The 15,609-nt window shown below is 46.1% G+C and overlaps 1 protein-coding gene across 4 annotated transcripts in view; it reads right to left on the bottom strand.

Moving 5' to 3' along the window:
* Positions 1–3,147, bottom strand: part of TRIM44 (tripartite motif containing 44) — a 105,397-nt gene extending 102,250 nt beyond the window's left edge. For 3 of the 4 annotated variants that reach the window (XR_012159392.2, XR_012159393.1, XR_012159394.2), the window contains exon 1: positions 2,381–3,147. Coding sequence is in view for 1 of the 4 variants with exons in the window: in XM_073347982.2 (XP_073204083.1) it covers positions 2,381–2,749 (369 nt within the window). In the remaining 3 variants the exon portion in view is untranslated. The remainder of the gene's footprint in view (positions 1–2,380) is intronic. The other variant, XM_073347982.2, reaches the window with a different exon arrangement.
* Positions 3,148–15,609: the final 12,462 nt, after the last annotated feature.

Here is a 15,609-nt window from a genome sequence, read left to right as displayed (position 1 = left end):
GCTTTATGGAACTATGGGAGAAGGCTTCAGAAATGTGCAGCAGAAAGGCAACAGCTGGGTAGGCCGAAGGTATGTCTACACTGCAGCAGGGAGCAAGCCTCTCAGCCTGGGTAGATGGATTTGAGCTAGCAGAGCTTGTGTTAACACACTTAAAATAGCAGTGTGGGCTTAGCAGCATGGGCTGGAGCTCGGGATCCCCAGCCCACTCGACCCTCTAAGCTCGTAGCTGCAGTGTAGATGTACCCAGAGGAGCTACCAGTCCTTTAGCTAGTCATTTTGCCTGTTAGTGGAGCAAATAAATCTGCAGTGAACAAAGAGGAAGCAGCATGTCTGTGTATTTTCCCCCCTTTCTATTTTGATACTTAGAAAATTAACACCATGTCTTTAAAAACTCCCACACTTCCTAAGAGACAGAGCAGCACTTTTCAGGGGATTGCAGAAAAACAATCATGAAGGCTGGAAGGGAGGCCTAAAATTAAACTACCAGCTGTGTCTTGATTTGCCAGGGCACACTGCAACAGCAGGCTACTGAAATATGCAAGAATTTCCCACTTCAGAGAATAAGAGGCTTATACATGTCAATAGCCTCTCTAAACATCAGACTGGAGCAGACAGATAGAATACAGGAGGGGAGGACAAACAGTTGTCCCAAGGAAATCCAGCAATATTACATTTACCGAGAGCTGCTTGCCTATGGATTTTATTCCATAGTTCCCATGTTTTGTCCCACCATTGGAGATGCTCTTTACAACTGATTGGTGGCTGGTTACCTTTCTCTATGTCCTCACATGCCAATGCCCCAGCACTGTTGCTGCCATCTCACCGGGTCTCTTTCCCTACTCTCTAAACCATGTATGTTTTCTTCCCCCTCTCTTCTTTCTTGATTCTTGTCTCATGTGTCCTCTCCCCTTATGACTGCCCATCTTACTCACCCATAAACAGAAGGGTGGGAAGAGATGGAGAAAGAAGCAGTCTATTGATAATTCCCTGGGGCCAACTCACATATGCCCCTGTAACTGCCCCAAGTAACACAGAAGCAGAGAAAAGAACCTTGGTCTGACTGGTTGCTTTTTGAGTCTGCAGTGACAGACCCTGGGATTTCGTTTCTAACTCACTTCATTTCAGTATAGAAAATGCTCTCATCAGAGGGAAGGGCAGGTCAGATGTGATGCCAGTATGTGGAAAAAGGTCCCAGAAATTATTGCTTTGCCAAGGATATTAAAGACACCACAAACCATCCCTTTGGGGCAGGCATGGAAATGCTGAAAGACAAAACCTCCCTAGGATCTCTAAGAAGGAACACACTGCATACAGCCTGTGGGCCAACAGAAGGCAAGTTTTACAGATAAAACTTTGCAGCATGGATCAGGCCTTAGAGTGCATTAACAACCATGCTTCCAATATGCAGCCTACTGATGGGTCCAAATGAAAGCTTCACAACTCAACACTGCAAAATTGGCTGTGACTTATATGTGGATTGTCAGAAGCAATACACAATAGAGAATTTGGTTATGTCTGTTTCCTGGGTGCACTGTAAAGACAAAAAGATAGAGGCCTTACTCTCTTGAGGTTCTGATGGGATTGAAAAGCAACTTCACTGGCATCAGTGGCGTTACTCCAGTGTCAACTTGTGCAAGAGGAAAATCAAGCCCATGATAGCCTATGAACTCCTGGGTATCATCAGGGGAATTAACCTCTATACCGACACAAAGGCGAAGGGGAGGTTGCTTGTGCCTCCCTTGTTCAGGAATACCAGGGGCCAGTTCAGCTTCCGATGCAGAATACTGCAGTCCTGAGCATTAACCTAATTTTACATCCCCTAATGCCATAGTCCCAAAGGAGCTTGTGGCAATGGGGAACTGCTGGAGTGCAGGACCGTCTCAGGCAACCAACACCCAATATATGAGTGTGGACTGTCTCTTGCACTGGTATGGGGCAGACATGAGATTACACCATCCTAAAGAGGTACCTTGGGCCTGCTCTAAAGCCCCTTTGCCCCTTCTTTCGCCATCTCTTTCCAGCCTTCTGTTTATGGGTCAGTGTGATGGGGAGCCATAAGGGGTGAGGACACATGGGGCAACAGTGAGTCTGGCCTAACACCACCACGCACATTCTGGCAGGCTATACTGGACCCTGAAACTGACACACTGCGTAACAGCCCAGCAAAGAGAGCGACTGCCCCTCTTCGCGCCTCAGTTTCCCCAGGGTGTGCAATGGGGCTCCACTCACAACATCGGTGCAATGCTGCCACTTCAGTGGAGCTCCTCCTCCGACACCCCCAGAGCAGAGGAGAAGGTCCCAGGGCGGTGAGAACCCGGGGGAAGGCAGGAGGAGCCCTGCCCCTGTTGGAGAGGCTCGAGGCAGGGACGGAGGCGCTTACCCTCATGGCCTGGTAGGCTTCATCCAGGGTGATGAGCTGGTGCTGCCGGTGGTTGCCGGTGACGGCGCAGAGCACGCAGATGATCTTCTCGTGCTCCTTGCAGTACAGGCTCAGCTCCTGCCCGTGCTCCTCGCACTTCTTCCGCTCCAGCTTGGGCGCCTCTTCCTCCAGCTCCTCGCCGCCCGAGGCGGGGCCCCGCAGGCGGTGGGCCGCGAACTTCTGGCCGTGCTCCTCGGCGTGGGGCTGGCAGAAGGAGAAGCCGCACTCCTCGCACACCCCCACCGCGCTCTTGGCTTCATCGGGCTCGCAGACATCGCACGTGCCGTCGGGGGGAAGCTCCTCGGCGCGCTCCCCCGCCTCAGAGGCCATGGCGAGCCTCTCCCGGGGTGGCCTGGCTGGGGCTGCAGCCCCCTGCCCGGCCTGGTCGCTTTCCTGCCGCAGCTCTCAGCTCGGGGGGATAACTGCTGCCTCTCTGCTGGGAAGCGGCTTCCAGCACAAGCCTCCAGCTGCTCTCTGCCCTGCGACACTTGAACGGCCCAGTTGCTCTGCTTCCTCTTCTCCAGCCACAATCCCTCTGCTGTTTCTGGCTGAGCTCCCAGCCTGATCCCCCTCCGCCTCCCACCTTCTGAGCAACTGGGATTTAACACGCCAGAATAACCTCACTCCCCTTAGTTTTCATGAGCAGGGTGCTGGGATCTCAGTTGCTCCCTTAAACCAAGCAGCAGGGCCCAATGCACATTAGCAGCTACTTTCACTTTTAAAGTTCAGGCCATCCTGGTTTTTACTTCCTGAGTCATTTAAAGTGGCAGTGGCCTTTTTTCTTCTTCTTCTGCTTTCCCCTCTCCTCCCTTTAAGACCGCAGGAAGCATCAGCTCTCTCAGAACATGCTGATTTGAAGGGGAAATCCCTCACCTGCTGGGATTAAATTTTAAGGTAGTTTTTTTTTTAAAGTATCTCCCTCTTGGTATGATGAAAAATGTGTGTGTGTGTGTCAGTGAGACAAGGTGGGTGAGGTAATATCTTTTATTGGACTAGCTTCTGTTGGTGAGAGAGAGACAAAGCTTTCAGGCTTACACAGAGCTCTGCTTCAGGTGTGGGACCAACACGGTGGCAACAACACTCCGTTTCAGTGACTCATTTAAAAATCTCACTCTGTTGTATGTTTCCTAGGGCAAGGTGCTTAGAGACTAAGTTCAGCATCAGTTAGGGTTGCCATCTGTCTAATTACACAAAACCAAACACCCTAGCCCCACCCCTTCCCTGAGGCCCTCCCCCCCGCACTACATTCCCCCTCCCTCCGTAGCTTTCACTAGGAGGGGGGGTGCAGACTCTGGGGTGGGGCTGAGGATGCAGGGTTCAGGGTGTGGGAGGAGACTCTGGGTTGGGGTGCAGGAGGGGTGAGGTCTCCATCTGGGGATGTGGGCTCTGGGATGGGGCCAGGGATGAGGGGTTTGGGGTGCAGAAGGGGGCTCTGCGTTTTGGGGGGGCTCAGGGCTGGGGCAGGGGTTGGAGCACGGGCTTATCCCTTGCGGCTCCCAGTCAGTGACACAGTGCAGGGGCTAAGGTAGGCTTTCTGCCTGTGCTAACTCTGTGCTGTGCCATGGTTCCCGGCCAATGGGAGTGCAAAGACAGTGGTCAGGGCGGGGGTAACGTACGGAGCCTGGTGGGTCCCCCTTGTCTAGGAGCCAGAATTGCTGGCTGCTTCTGGGGCGCAGTGCAGAGCCAGGACAGGTAGGGACTAGCCTGCCTTAGACCCACAGGACATTTAACGGCCTGGTCATCGGTGCTGGGTGGAGCCGCCAGGGTCCCTTTTTGACTGTGTGTTCTGGTCAAAACCAGACACCTAGTCACCCTAGCATCAGTGGGGAATAACTGCTGTGAAGCCAGTGGAGTTTTGCTTGCTTAAGCAAGAAAAGAATCAGGCCCCTTGTCTGTAGTGGCCTCAAGAGGATTAGAAACCTAATAGCAATACTAATAGGAACGTATGAGTTACACCATTTTAGGAAGCCACTATTCTCACAGCAGGCCTGAGACCTTCCAACTCCCTTCTAGCTACATGATGCTACCAAATATTCTGCTTTGCTGCCAGCATTGAGATCTGGTAACAGAATCTGGAGCAAGACCTCCATCTAGGCAGGCCATTCATCTGGCTTTAAACCAGAAACCCCTCTTTTTCCGTGGTTGCGTCCCCTTTCCAGTATGGAGACAAAACTGGACGCAGTTTTGTCTGGTATCGTGGATGGGGGCTGCCATTTTGAAGAACTCGATGCTTCGCCTCTGCTGGTGTGACCTCACACACACCCTGCATGCAAGGTCACTCCAGTGAGAGCAGGGCAGTGCACTCTTCAAAATAGTGACTTCTGTGTGGTGTGGCCTTGTACAGCTCCTCTCCTCCCCCAGATCCTGAGTTTGGCTTAAAAAAAAATCACAATTTTTTAAAAAGGTTATTTTTATTTTCCTTTGGTTTCTGAGTCTGCAGGTTGCACTGGGGGTCACATTTTCAAGTGTTTCTCGGCAACCCTGAGGGCTTAAAAAACGCTACTTTTTTTTGTCTAATCACATGGATCTAGAAGCTAGGCTTTAAGAAAAGCTCCAGATATTGTGAGACTTGCAATAAGATTGTGAAGATTGGTCACTTGCAATAAAACTGTGAGGGATGGCAACATTAAGATTGTCCCAGTGTCTTCAACAGTTTTTGCAAATCCAGTTTTTCTTCTGCTTCAAATGATTGGAATACGTAGCTGAACTTTGCAGCCAGTGCACCTTGGGCTAGATTCTGATCTCAGTTACACTGGAGGAAAATACACTGAGCTACCTCCAATTTACCATAGTATTACTGAGATCAGAATACAGCCTCATATGTTCAGCACACAGTGAACTAAGGTATTAATCAGAATCCATTAACACCTATCTGGGGCTGTCACAAGGGGAAGTGTTTTCTATTAAGTGCAAACTGGGACCCCTTACTCTGCGTCTGCACCTTCCCTTGGAACAATATTTTCACAAACATTACAGAAGCTTTGTCAGCCCATGTGGCAGTTACTTTCCTTTGCTAAGTGGATGCTGGTTTTCCCTCCATGCATGGAACCTTTTCATGTGATCAGTGAGCTATTTCTTTATTTCCATATCACTCTAACTTTGGGTATACTGATTAGTAATTAATGAGAAATTTGCTTTTCCTGGAGAAGTAATGAAAGGAGTAAACTCAAGAAGGGGCAGGGGAGCTTTTAGCTAGTTAGCATTATACACAGTCTAATGCAGATAATCCTGCACACAATATATACAATATTCATATGCAGCTAGACTTTGACTGATTTCATTTTACCAGGTGTGCCCACAAGATCACCTAATCTGATCTCCTGCTGTTGCTATATTAGCCAATATCTTGTCTTATTAGAGCTCACTGCAGCGAAATGTGATGTCCCCTTGCAGAATAAATCCATTTCAGAATATTGTGAATGAAAGAATCCCAGCTGTTGCGAATATTCCGTGCTCATGAAAGAATGTAAACTGCTAGTCTCATTAGAAAAACTGTGATTTAACCTCTACACTGCCTATATTGCCTGACCATAATCCACAAATGCTGTTTGATGAATTGTGTTAATTGTAGGTTTCAGAGTAACAGCCGTGTTAGTCTGGATTCGCAAAAAGAAAAGGAGTACTTGTGGCACCTTAGAGACTAACCAATTTATTTGAGCATAAGCTTTCATGAGCTACAGCTCACTTCTGCAGTTTCCACAGTATGCATCCAATGAAGACATTATATACACAGAGACCATGAAACAATACCTCCTCCCACCCCACTCTCCTGCTGGTAATAGCTTATCTAAAGTGATCACTCTCCTTACAATGTGTATGATAATCAAGGTGGGCCATTTCCAGCACAAATCCAGGTTTTCTCACCCCCCCCCTCCAAAAACCACACACACAAACTCACTCTCCTGCTGGTAATAGCTTATCCAAAAAGAAAAGGAGTACTTGTGGCAACTTAGAGACTAACCAATTTATTTGAGCATGAGCTTTCGTGAGCTACAACTCACTTCATCGGATACAATGTGTATGATAATCAAGGTGGGCCATTTCCAGCACAAATCCAAGTTATTACCAGCAGGAGAGTGAGTTGGGGGGGGGGGGGCGGAGGGTGAGAAAACCTGGATTTGTGCTGGAAATGGCCCAACTTGATTATCATACACATTGTAAGGAGAGTGATTGCTTTAGATAAGCTATTACCAGCAGGAGAGTGGGGTGGGAGGAGGTATTGTTTCATGGTCTCTGTGTATATAATATCTTTTGCAGTTTCCACAGTATGCATCCGATGAAGTGAGCTGTAGCTCATGAAAGCTTATGCTCAAATAAATTGGTTAGTCTCTAAGGTGCCGAAAGTAATCCTTTTCTTTTTGTGTTAATTGTATTCACTTACCCTTATTCACTTACCCACATGTGCACACAAAATTAATATGACAAGAGCAAAACCACTTTGAACCACAGAGACTTATTATTATGGATCAAACTATTTCTTAATAGTCCTTTTTGTAAAGTATTGCTGCATTTTGCCTTGTAAATAGAACTTCTAACATGAAATATAATCATACATATTTATAAGTCTTTTATTATTTATCCAGGATGATTTGCTACTCAAAAACAATCATCCATTTATCTTTAATCATGTAGCCATGTTAGTCATGTCCTCTAATTTTTGTCCCTTTTAGTAGGTTTTTTGGAGAGTGAAGGTGATGTATTCTATGGTGGCATAATTGACCAAGAAGCGCTCTTAAGAGAAGCCTGGATAAAGTGTTTACTAGCAGTTTCCTGTAGTGCTCTTTTCATTACATTGAAATAAAGCTAATGTAACATTGTTAGTTGTATCAAATTTTTCCTTGAAGACATTTGGTTTTATTAATGCTGTACTGAAACATTGTACTCAATAAGATCCAGTGTGCCCTTTTTTAGGGCTAAAGGACTAGATCCACAAAGGGATTTATACACCTAACTGCTATTTTAGACACCTAAGTCCAAAATTTAGATCTTCAAAACCCCTGCTCAGGTGCCACCTAATTCTGTAGCTGCCACCTAATTCTGTAAGTTTCTGCTGGTACAGTCCATTAGGCATGTAAAGATCTACCACAGGGCATGTGCACAGCTGCCTCAGTCCCATCATACAAATGCCTAAGCCTTGGCAGGATCCTCAAACTATGCATTTCCCCACCTATCTGACCTGCAGGACCCAATCTGGTAGGCATTCTCAGAGGTCAGCTAACAGAACACAAGTGGTAGTGGGCCCCTATTAACTTTGGGAGATTCAAGTTCAACAGGGACATGAATTTTAGTCTGAGTCCTATGTACCAGGTGAGTGCCCTAAGCACTAGAACACAGAGTCATACTCACTCTTCATCGAGCCCAATGAATATTTAGTTATTTATACAAAGTGGAACAGCTTCAACAGAAGAAATTGAGAGAGACCCCCCCCAGAATACTTCATGGCCCAGTGGTTAGGATGCTCTCCTCAGGTGTGATTAAAATCCCTGCTTGAATCAGGCAGAGGGGCAATCTGAATCTTGTCAGCAAGTTAAAGAAGTATGGGCTGGATGAATGCACTATAAGGTGGGTAGAAAGCTGGCTAGATTGTCGGGCTCAATGGGTAGTGATCAATGGCTCCATGTCTAGTTGGCAGCCGGTATCAAGTGGAGTGCCCCAAGGGTCGGTCCTGGGGCCGGTTTTGTTCAATATCTTCATAAATGATCTGGAGGATGGTGTGGATTGCACTCTCAGCAAATTTGCGGATGATACTAAACTGGGAGGAGTGGTAGATACGCTGGAGGGGAGGGATAGGATACAGAAGGACCTAGACAAATTGGAGGATTGGGCCAAAAGAAATCTGATGAGGTTCAATAAGGATAAGTGCAGGGTCCTGCACTTAGGAAGGAAGAACCCAATGCACAGCTACAGACTAGGGACCGAATGGCTAGGCAGCAGTTCTGCGGAAAAGGACCTAGGGGTGACAGTGGACGAGAAGCTGGATATGAGTCAGCAGTGTGCCCTTGTTGCCAAGAAGGCCAATGGCATTTTGGGATGTATAAGTAGGGGCATAGCGAGCAGATCGAGGGACGTGATCGTTCCCCTCTATTCGACATTGGTGAGGCCTCATCTGGAGTACTGTGTCCAGTTTTGGGCCCCACACTACAAGAAGGATGTGGATAAATTGGAGAGAGTCCAGCGAAGGGCAACAAAAATGATTAGGGGTCTGGAACACATGACTTATGAGGAGAGGCTGAGGGAGCTGGGATTGTTTAGCCTGCAGAAGAGAAGAATGAGGGGGGATTTGATAGCTGCTTTCAACTACCTGAAAGGGGGTTCCAAAGAGGATGTTCTCTAGACTGTTCTCAATGGTAGCAGATGACAGAACGAGGAGTAATGGTCTCAAGTTGCAGTGGGGGAGGTTTAGATTGGATATTAGGAAAAACTTTTTCACTAAGAGGGTGGTGAAACACTGGAATGCGTTACCTAGGGAGGTGGTAGAATCTCCTTCCTTAGAGGTTTTTAAGGTCAGGCTTGACAAAGCCCTGGCTGGGATGATTTAACTGGGAATTGGTCCTGCTTCGAGCAGGGGGTTGGACTAGATGACCTTCAGGGGTCCCTTCCAACCCTGATATTCTATGATTCTATGGTCTTCCACACCCTGGATGAGTGCTCTAACCACTGGGCTCAAGGTTATAAATAAGGGCCACAGCTCCTCCTCCTCATTTTTTTGAGAGAAAAGGCTTAGGATGCCTAATTCCAGGAGAGGATTCATGGCTGTTGTCACAACCATACAGCTAAGGGTAGCCCAGAATTCCTCCTTACCTGTAAGGGGTTAAGAAGTTCAGATAACCTGGTTGGCACCTGACCAAAAGGACCAAGGGGGAAAGAAGATACTTTCAAATCTGGGGGGAAGGCTTTGTTTGTGTGTTTTCTGGGGAAGCAGAGAAGCATCAGGTCAGAAAACTCCTTCTCCTAAAATGAGTCTCAATATTGCAAAAAGAGTAAGTAAATAAGGCAAGGTGCATTAGATTATCTTTTGTTTTTAGCTTGTGAATTTTCCCTGTAGTAAGAGGGAGGTTTATCCCCGTTTGTTTGGGGTTTTTTTTTTGTAACTTTAAAGTTTTGCCCAGAGGGGAATCCTCTGTGTTTTGAATTTGATTACCCTGGAAAGTTACCTTCCATCCTGATTTGTGCGTCTTTTACTTTTTTTTCTTTATAACAAAGTTCTGTTTTTTAAGAATCTGGTTTACCTATTTGGTTGGTAGATTATTCTCAAGCCTCCCCAGCAGGGCCGGCTCTAGGCACCAGCAAAACAAGCAGGTGCTTGGGGCAGCACATTTCTCAGGGCGGTATTGTGGCGCCGGCCATGCTGCCCCTAGAAATGTGCCCCCGCTGCCCCAGCTCGCCTCTGCCTTCTCCCCTGAGCACGCCGCTGCCGCTTCGCTTCTCCCCCTCCCTCCCAGGCTTGCCGTGCTCGGAACAGCTGTTTGGCACGGCAAGCCTGGGAGGGAGGGAGAAGAAGCCGAGCGGCAGCGCACTCGGGGGAGGCAGTGGTGGTGGAGCGGAGGTGAGCTGGGGCAGGGAGAGGTTCCTCTACCTCCTGTTACTTCCTGCGCTCCCCCCTGCCCTTGCTCACCTCCGCTCCGCCTGCTCCCCTGAATGCACTGCATCTCCCTCGCCTGAGAGGGAGGGGGAAAAGCTGAGCAGCGGTGTGTTCAGGGGAGCAGGCTGGTGAGCTAAGGTGGGGGGTTGTGGGAGGGGGTGGGAGCCGCAGGAAGCAATGGGGAGAGCAGGCAGGGCTGGGGATTTGGGGAAGGGGTGGAGTTGGGGCGGAGGGGCACCAAAAAAGCCATGGGTGGCCAAAATTTTTTTGCTTGGGACGGCAAAAATCCTAGAGCTGGCCCTGCTCTCCAGGAAAGGGGGTGAAGGTGCTTGGGGGGATATTTCAGGGAAACAGGAACACCGAGTGGTCCTTTTCCTGAATCTTTGTCTAACTCACTTTGTGGTGGCGGCAGTACCCATCCAACAACAAGGAAGGATTTGTGCTTTGGGGAAGTTTTTAACCTAAGCTGGTAGAAATAAGCTTAGGGGGTCTTTCATGCTGGTCCCCACATCTGTACCCTAGAGTTCAGAGTGGGGAGGGAACCTTGACAGCTGCGAATCCCAAGTACAGAGAAGTGCCTCCTTCTGGCCCAGAGTTAGGTGTCTACATGCCTTTCTGGGGGGAAGAGGGGCTTAGGCCTCACCTTTCTCCTCATCATTTTCCTATCATGTAGCTTAGGTGGCTCCCTGCTCAGCATGCTGGCTTTTATGGATCCCATTCTCAGGCACCTAACTCTCTCCATGCATTGTGTAGGGAGCCTGACCACTTAACTCGGAGCTGTTTTTTCCATAAGGGAGTAGTAGGGCACCTAAGCGCAGCGTTGCAATGCCTGACCTTAAGTCTTCTATGTGATCTTAGCAAAAGTGGTTCAACTTTTGCTTGCCAGCAGGAGAGTAAGCTGTTTCTTGAACTTGATGGGCTTCCACAGCAGCAGGACTCACAAGTTTGCCTCAGTTTCTACAAGGGTGAATTTGGCCAGGATTTATTCTCAGTTGTAGCTAGAGAGAATCTCAAACCACAACCATCTGGATCCAGAAGCAGATTTTGAACACCCCAATCTTTGAGGTGTTTGGAAATGGGGGTTTTGTACAGCCCATTATAAAGATTAGGCTAGCTATAAAATTTGGATCCAGATCTAGGTTTCAAGAAAGGGAAAGTACACAACAATTTCCATGGCTTTGGGCATTTCCTGGCCTATTTACTTCCCTAGAAAAGTAAGGCGTTAGTCCAAAGAACTTTAAAGCACCTCATTCCTCCTGCTTAACACCACAGGAGGAAAGCCAGCTTAACTCTCAATCCAAGAATTCTTGCTGCATAGTCCCTGGATAGGGGAGAATATCTCACAGTCCCTGTAGTAGGTGACATACTGGGGGCATGGCTAGGGAAAGTGTGTGTTGCCACAGTGCCTCTGCTCTTCAGCGATTTTAGAATAAAATGTAATGATATTTCTATCTACAAGGTCCACTTTAGACCATTGTGGGCATGGGAAGTATTTGGGAGGTGACCCAGGTCCAATAGAGCCATCTGAGTGAGAAGAAGCAAGTTTTTATTTTCAAGGAACCCAGATAATTATTTTCCTGCTGACAGGCAGGACAGCCCCTTTAAGTGTGCATTACCTCGGGTTTTAAGAGGAAATTAGCAAACATCACACAGTTTACTGGAAAAAGTGCTGGAGGTGAAAATTAAATATACAGTTATGTAGACTTCAATTACAGAAAGAGAATTTTCCTCTTCTGTCTAGGGTGGCAGAAGCTAGAGACGAGTGATGTGTTCAATGAACATTAGTGATTTTTTCTTATTGTGTGACATTACGGTTTCCTAAGCTGGTGGTCAAATACAATAGCTTTATTAAAGACCCAATTCAGTTAGAAAGAAGAATGCAGTTTTCTGCTACCGTAGCCCTCATGAGTAATCAGGGTCTGACAGCCCTATTGGAAAATAATGTTCTGAAGTGTGAAACAAAGAAATCAATGGCTAACATCCATTCTGCATATATCCTAATGTCTCCTTCATCCCAAAAGTAGAGGGATCACTCTTCTTGAATAAAAGAAAAGGAGGACTTGTGGCACCTTAGAGACTAACCAATTTATTTGAGCATCAGGTTTCGTGAGCTACAGCTCACTTCATCGGATGCATTGCAGTGAGCTGTAGCTCACGAAAGCTTATGCTCAAATAACTTTGTTAGTCTCTAAGGTGCCACAAGTCCTCCTGTTCTTTTAGCGAATACAGACTAACACGGCTGCTGCTCTGAGACCTGTCTTCTTGAATAAGTATCTCATTCAGGCACCAGGCTTATTTAGTTCCAGGTTCCTTTGGAGCAGGTAAACAGTTCCACGTGCTTAACCATGCAAATTGTTGATCAGGTTCCTCTGATGTGCCCTACTTTTTTTTTTATATAGGGGGTGTGACATTCTGTTCCGTGGGGGAGCAGCCTGTAACCCCTCTGTATTCCTTATTTTTATATAATCGTGATCTTACATATAAAGCAGGCCTTGTAAGGTATCAGGGGCAAGCTTATGATCTGCTGAAAGTCATTTCTCTATCCATATATGTATATCATTATGCACAAGTTATGAGAATTGTGTTGTATGGTTGTCCCTAAAACGTGCTGTAAGTTGGGGAATCAGCCAGATATTAGCTCCCCAGAGGCAACAGCAAGGAAAGTAACCAACACCCGAGCGGGGTGTCAGACAACCCATCAACAACCATTGTCCAGCAAGGGAGCTACAATTCAATGACTCGTCAGCATAAGGCCACACCAGGGGAATTGCTCAACCTTGCCTGGAGAGTCAGCAATGCCCCCCAGACGTGCCTGGACTTGTGTGTTCCTGAAGCACATGGGACTGAAGGTATAAATCAGAACATAGCAGACCTATGCTTCGCCTTTCTCCTGCCCCCACCTATGCTGCAAGCAACAAAGACACTGAGAAGAAGACTGAAGACTCCAGCAGAGAAGACTGCAATATCCAGTGGGGTGAGAAAAACTGCTTAGTCTAGTTGTTGCCCAGTCTAATAGGGTTGAGAGTTTAGACTGTGTGCTTATATTTTATTTGTTTTGGTAATTAACTGACTTTTTGCCTGTCACTTAATATCACTTAAAAACTATCTTTTGTAGTCAATAAATTTCCTTTAATGTGTGGCAAATGTGCTCAGGTTTGCAAAGGCTGGTGTATATCCACTTTACATTGATGAAGTGGTGAACCAATTATTAATAAATTTGCACTGCTCATCTTCTAATATAGCAGAGTGTGGGGCTCAACATGCGGTTGTGTTGAGTGATCACAGCGCCTGGAGGGGCTTTCTGCTTGTCATTAGCAACGCATTGAGAGAGAGCCCAGGGTGGAGAGAGTTTTGGGGGTACAGTCCCAGGTTGCAACCTGGGGATCCTGTCACAGAGGGTACTGAACTGAGAACTTGCCTTCTGAGCTGGATTGAAGCTTATGTATCTAGCAGTAAGGAATGAGTGCAAGAAATTATAATTCAACCTACTGGGAAGAGATGATTTGGAAAGAAATGAACCAATTATGGTCCAAGTCTATGGCGGCAATGTTACACTCTTTAGACAAAATGAAAAGAAACAATTTTAGTGCAGCTCTATGGAGGCCACAGTCCAATGTAATTATGATGGGCAAATTGATGTTCTAATGCAAGTTCGCTACTGCTGAAATGAAAGGAGATGAAGCCACAAAAATACAAAGGATATTACAAAATAAGGTTTAAATTAACTTAAAGGGATTTTATGAAGTATTTTTTAAAGTATATATGAACCAGAAATTTTCTGCCTGTTTCTCTCTAGAATTGAAAAGTGTTCTTATGAGCTGTTTGGGTTATACCAAGTGCCACAAACCACAACTGCCAGGTAATGTGGGCATGCCAGACTTGTGGCCATAAAAACATAGAATGTACACAGTGTCATGTAATGCTAATATTTAGTTCTCCTACAGAACTGTACAGACTTTAGTTACTCCTCACAACTCTCATGTGCAGTACTTAAATAGAATTAGTCCTACTTACCGATGGAAAACCTGTGGCAGACATGCTAAATGACTTGTCCAAGGCCACAGATCAAACCTGTGAGCACACTTGGATTAGAATTCAGGAAGATCCTAGATCTCAGTCTGAGAGAGAGAGGGAGGCTTCCAAAGGAGCAGAATTGTGCCCCGAAAGAATGCCCTCAGTTGGGAGTAACTGTATCTCTCTGTTACCCCTTTCAGACACCCAAGCCCTGATTCTACAGTATAGAGTCAATGCTCTTGAACTTGTTGGGGGCAGAGCTGGCACACGTTATTGTGATTCAAGAACCCCTTAATGCCAACTGGCAAAGGGCTTACGAGAATATCCTGATTCTGGTATGTACAGTCTAGTCCACCAAAGAATGTCACAAGAGGTCTTAAATGAAAGCCAGGGTTCCATGGGTCATTAATATCATTGTGAAATGTACATACAGACAGTATGTAAGGAGTTATGTATATATTGCAAATATAGTTTTAAAGTCTGTATCAAGGCTGAGATGAAAAACTAGTCCTCCAGACAGACGGTAAGAAATGTTTCTTTCTCTGTCAGGATGTAAATTAAGCATTATAAGCTAACACAATGGATGCCCATTTACATACAAAGTCAGATGTTAACAATGACATGTTAAATCAATAGAGATGCCGCACATAGGAAAAACAGCACACAGGAAAAACAAGGATAGATAATGAACTTTGGGGATAGGCGGCAAAGAAGACATCCCCTCTTCCTGCACCTAGGAAATAAATGGGCAGCACATTTACATTCATGAAAATTTCAGCCAATCTTGGTTGGAAATGCTGCAAAAGACTTTGATTGAGAGAAACTTTTCTAGACAGGTTTATCTGATAGTTAAGTTTAGTCTCTAGCAAGTGTGTTATGATTTTGTTTTATATATAACCATTTGTTTCCAATATTCTTACTCACAATCACTTGAATTATGAATCTTTGATTATGAAGGTATTCTTATTTTTATTATAAGTATGTCTCAGTGCTATGGTGTTAAGCGAAGTACTGGTCTTGAGCTGAATCTTACAATGTGGTGCATACACTGTTTCTTTGTGGACAGCAGACCTAGGATTTCTGTGAGTAGCCAGTGACGGGCTGGATATAAGAACATAAGAATGGCCATACTGGGTCAGACCAAAGGTCCATCTAGCCCAGTATCCTGTCTACCAACAGTGACCAATGCCAGGTGCCCCAGAGGGAGTGAACCTAACAGGGAATGATCAAGTGATCTCTCTCCTGCCATCCATCTCAACCCTCTGACAAACAGAGGCTAGGGACTCCATTCCTTGCCCATTCTGGCTAATAACCATTAATGGACTTAACCTCCATGAATGTATCCAGTTCTCTTTTAAACCCTGTTATAGTCCTAGCCTTCACAACCTCCTCAGGCAGGGAGTTTCACAGGTTGACTGTGTGCTGAGTGAAGAAGAACTTCCTTTTATTTGTTTTAAACCTGCTACCCATTAATTTCACTTGGTGGCTCCTAGTTCTTATATTATGGGAACAAGTAAATAACTTTTCCTCATTCACTTTCTCCACACCACTCATGATTTTATATACCTCTATCATATCCCCCCTTAGTCTCCTC

Source organism: Lepidochelys kempii, chromosome 6 (assembly GCF_965140285.1).
Source record: "Lepidochelys kempii isolate rLepKem1 chromosome 6, rLepKem1.hap1, whole genome shotgun sequence".
In the NCBI taxonomy this organism is placed as follows: domain Eukaryota; kingdom Metazoa; phylum Chordata; order Testudines; family Cheloniidae; genus Lepidochelys; species Lepidochelys kempii.
This window is presented reverse-complemented; position numbering and strand designations above follow the sequence as displayed.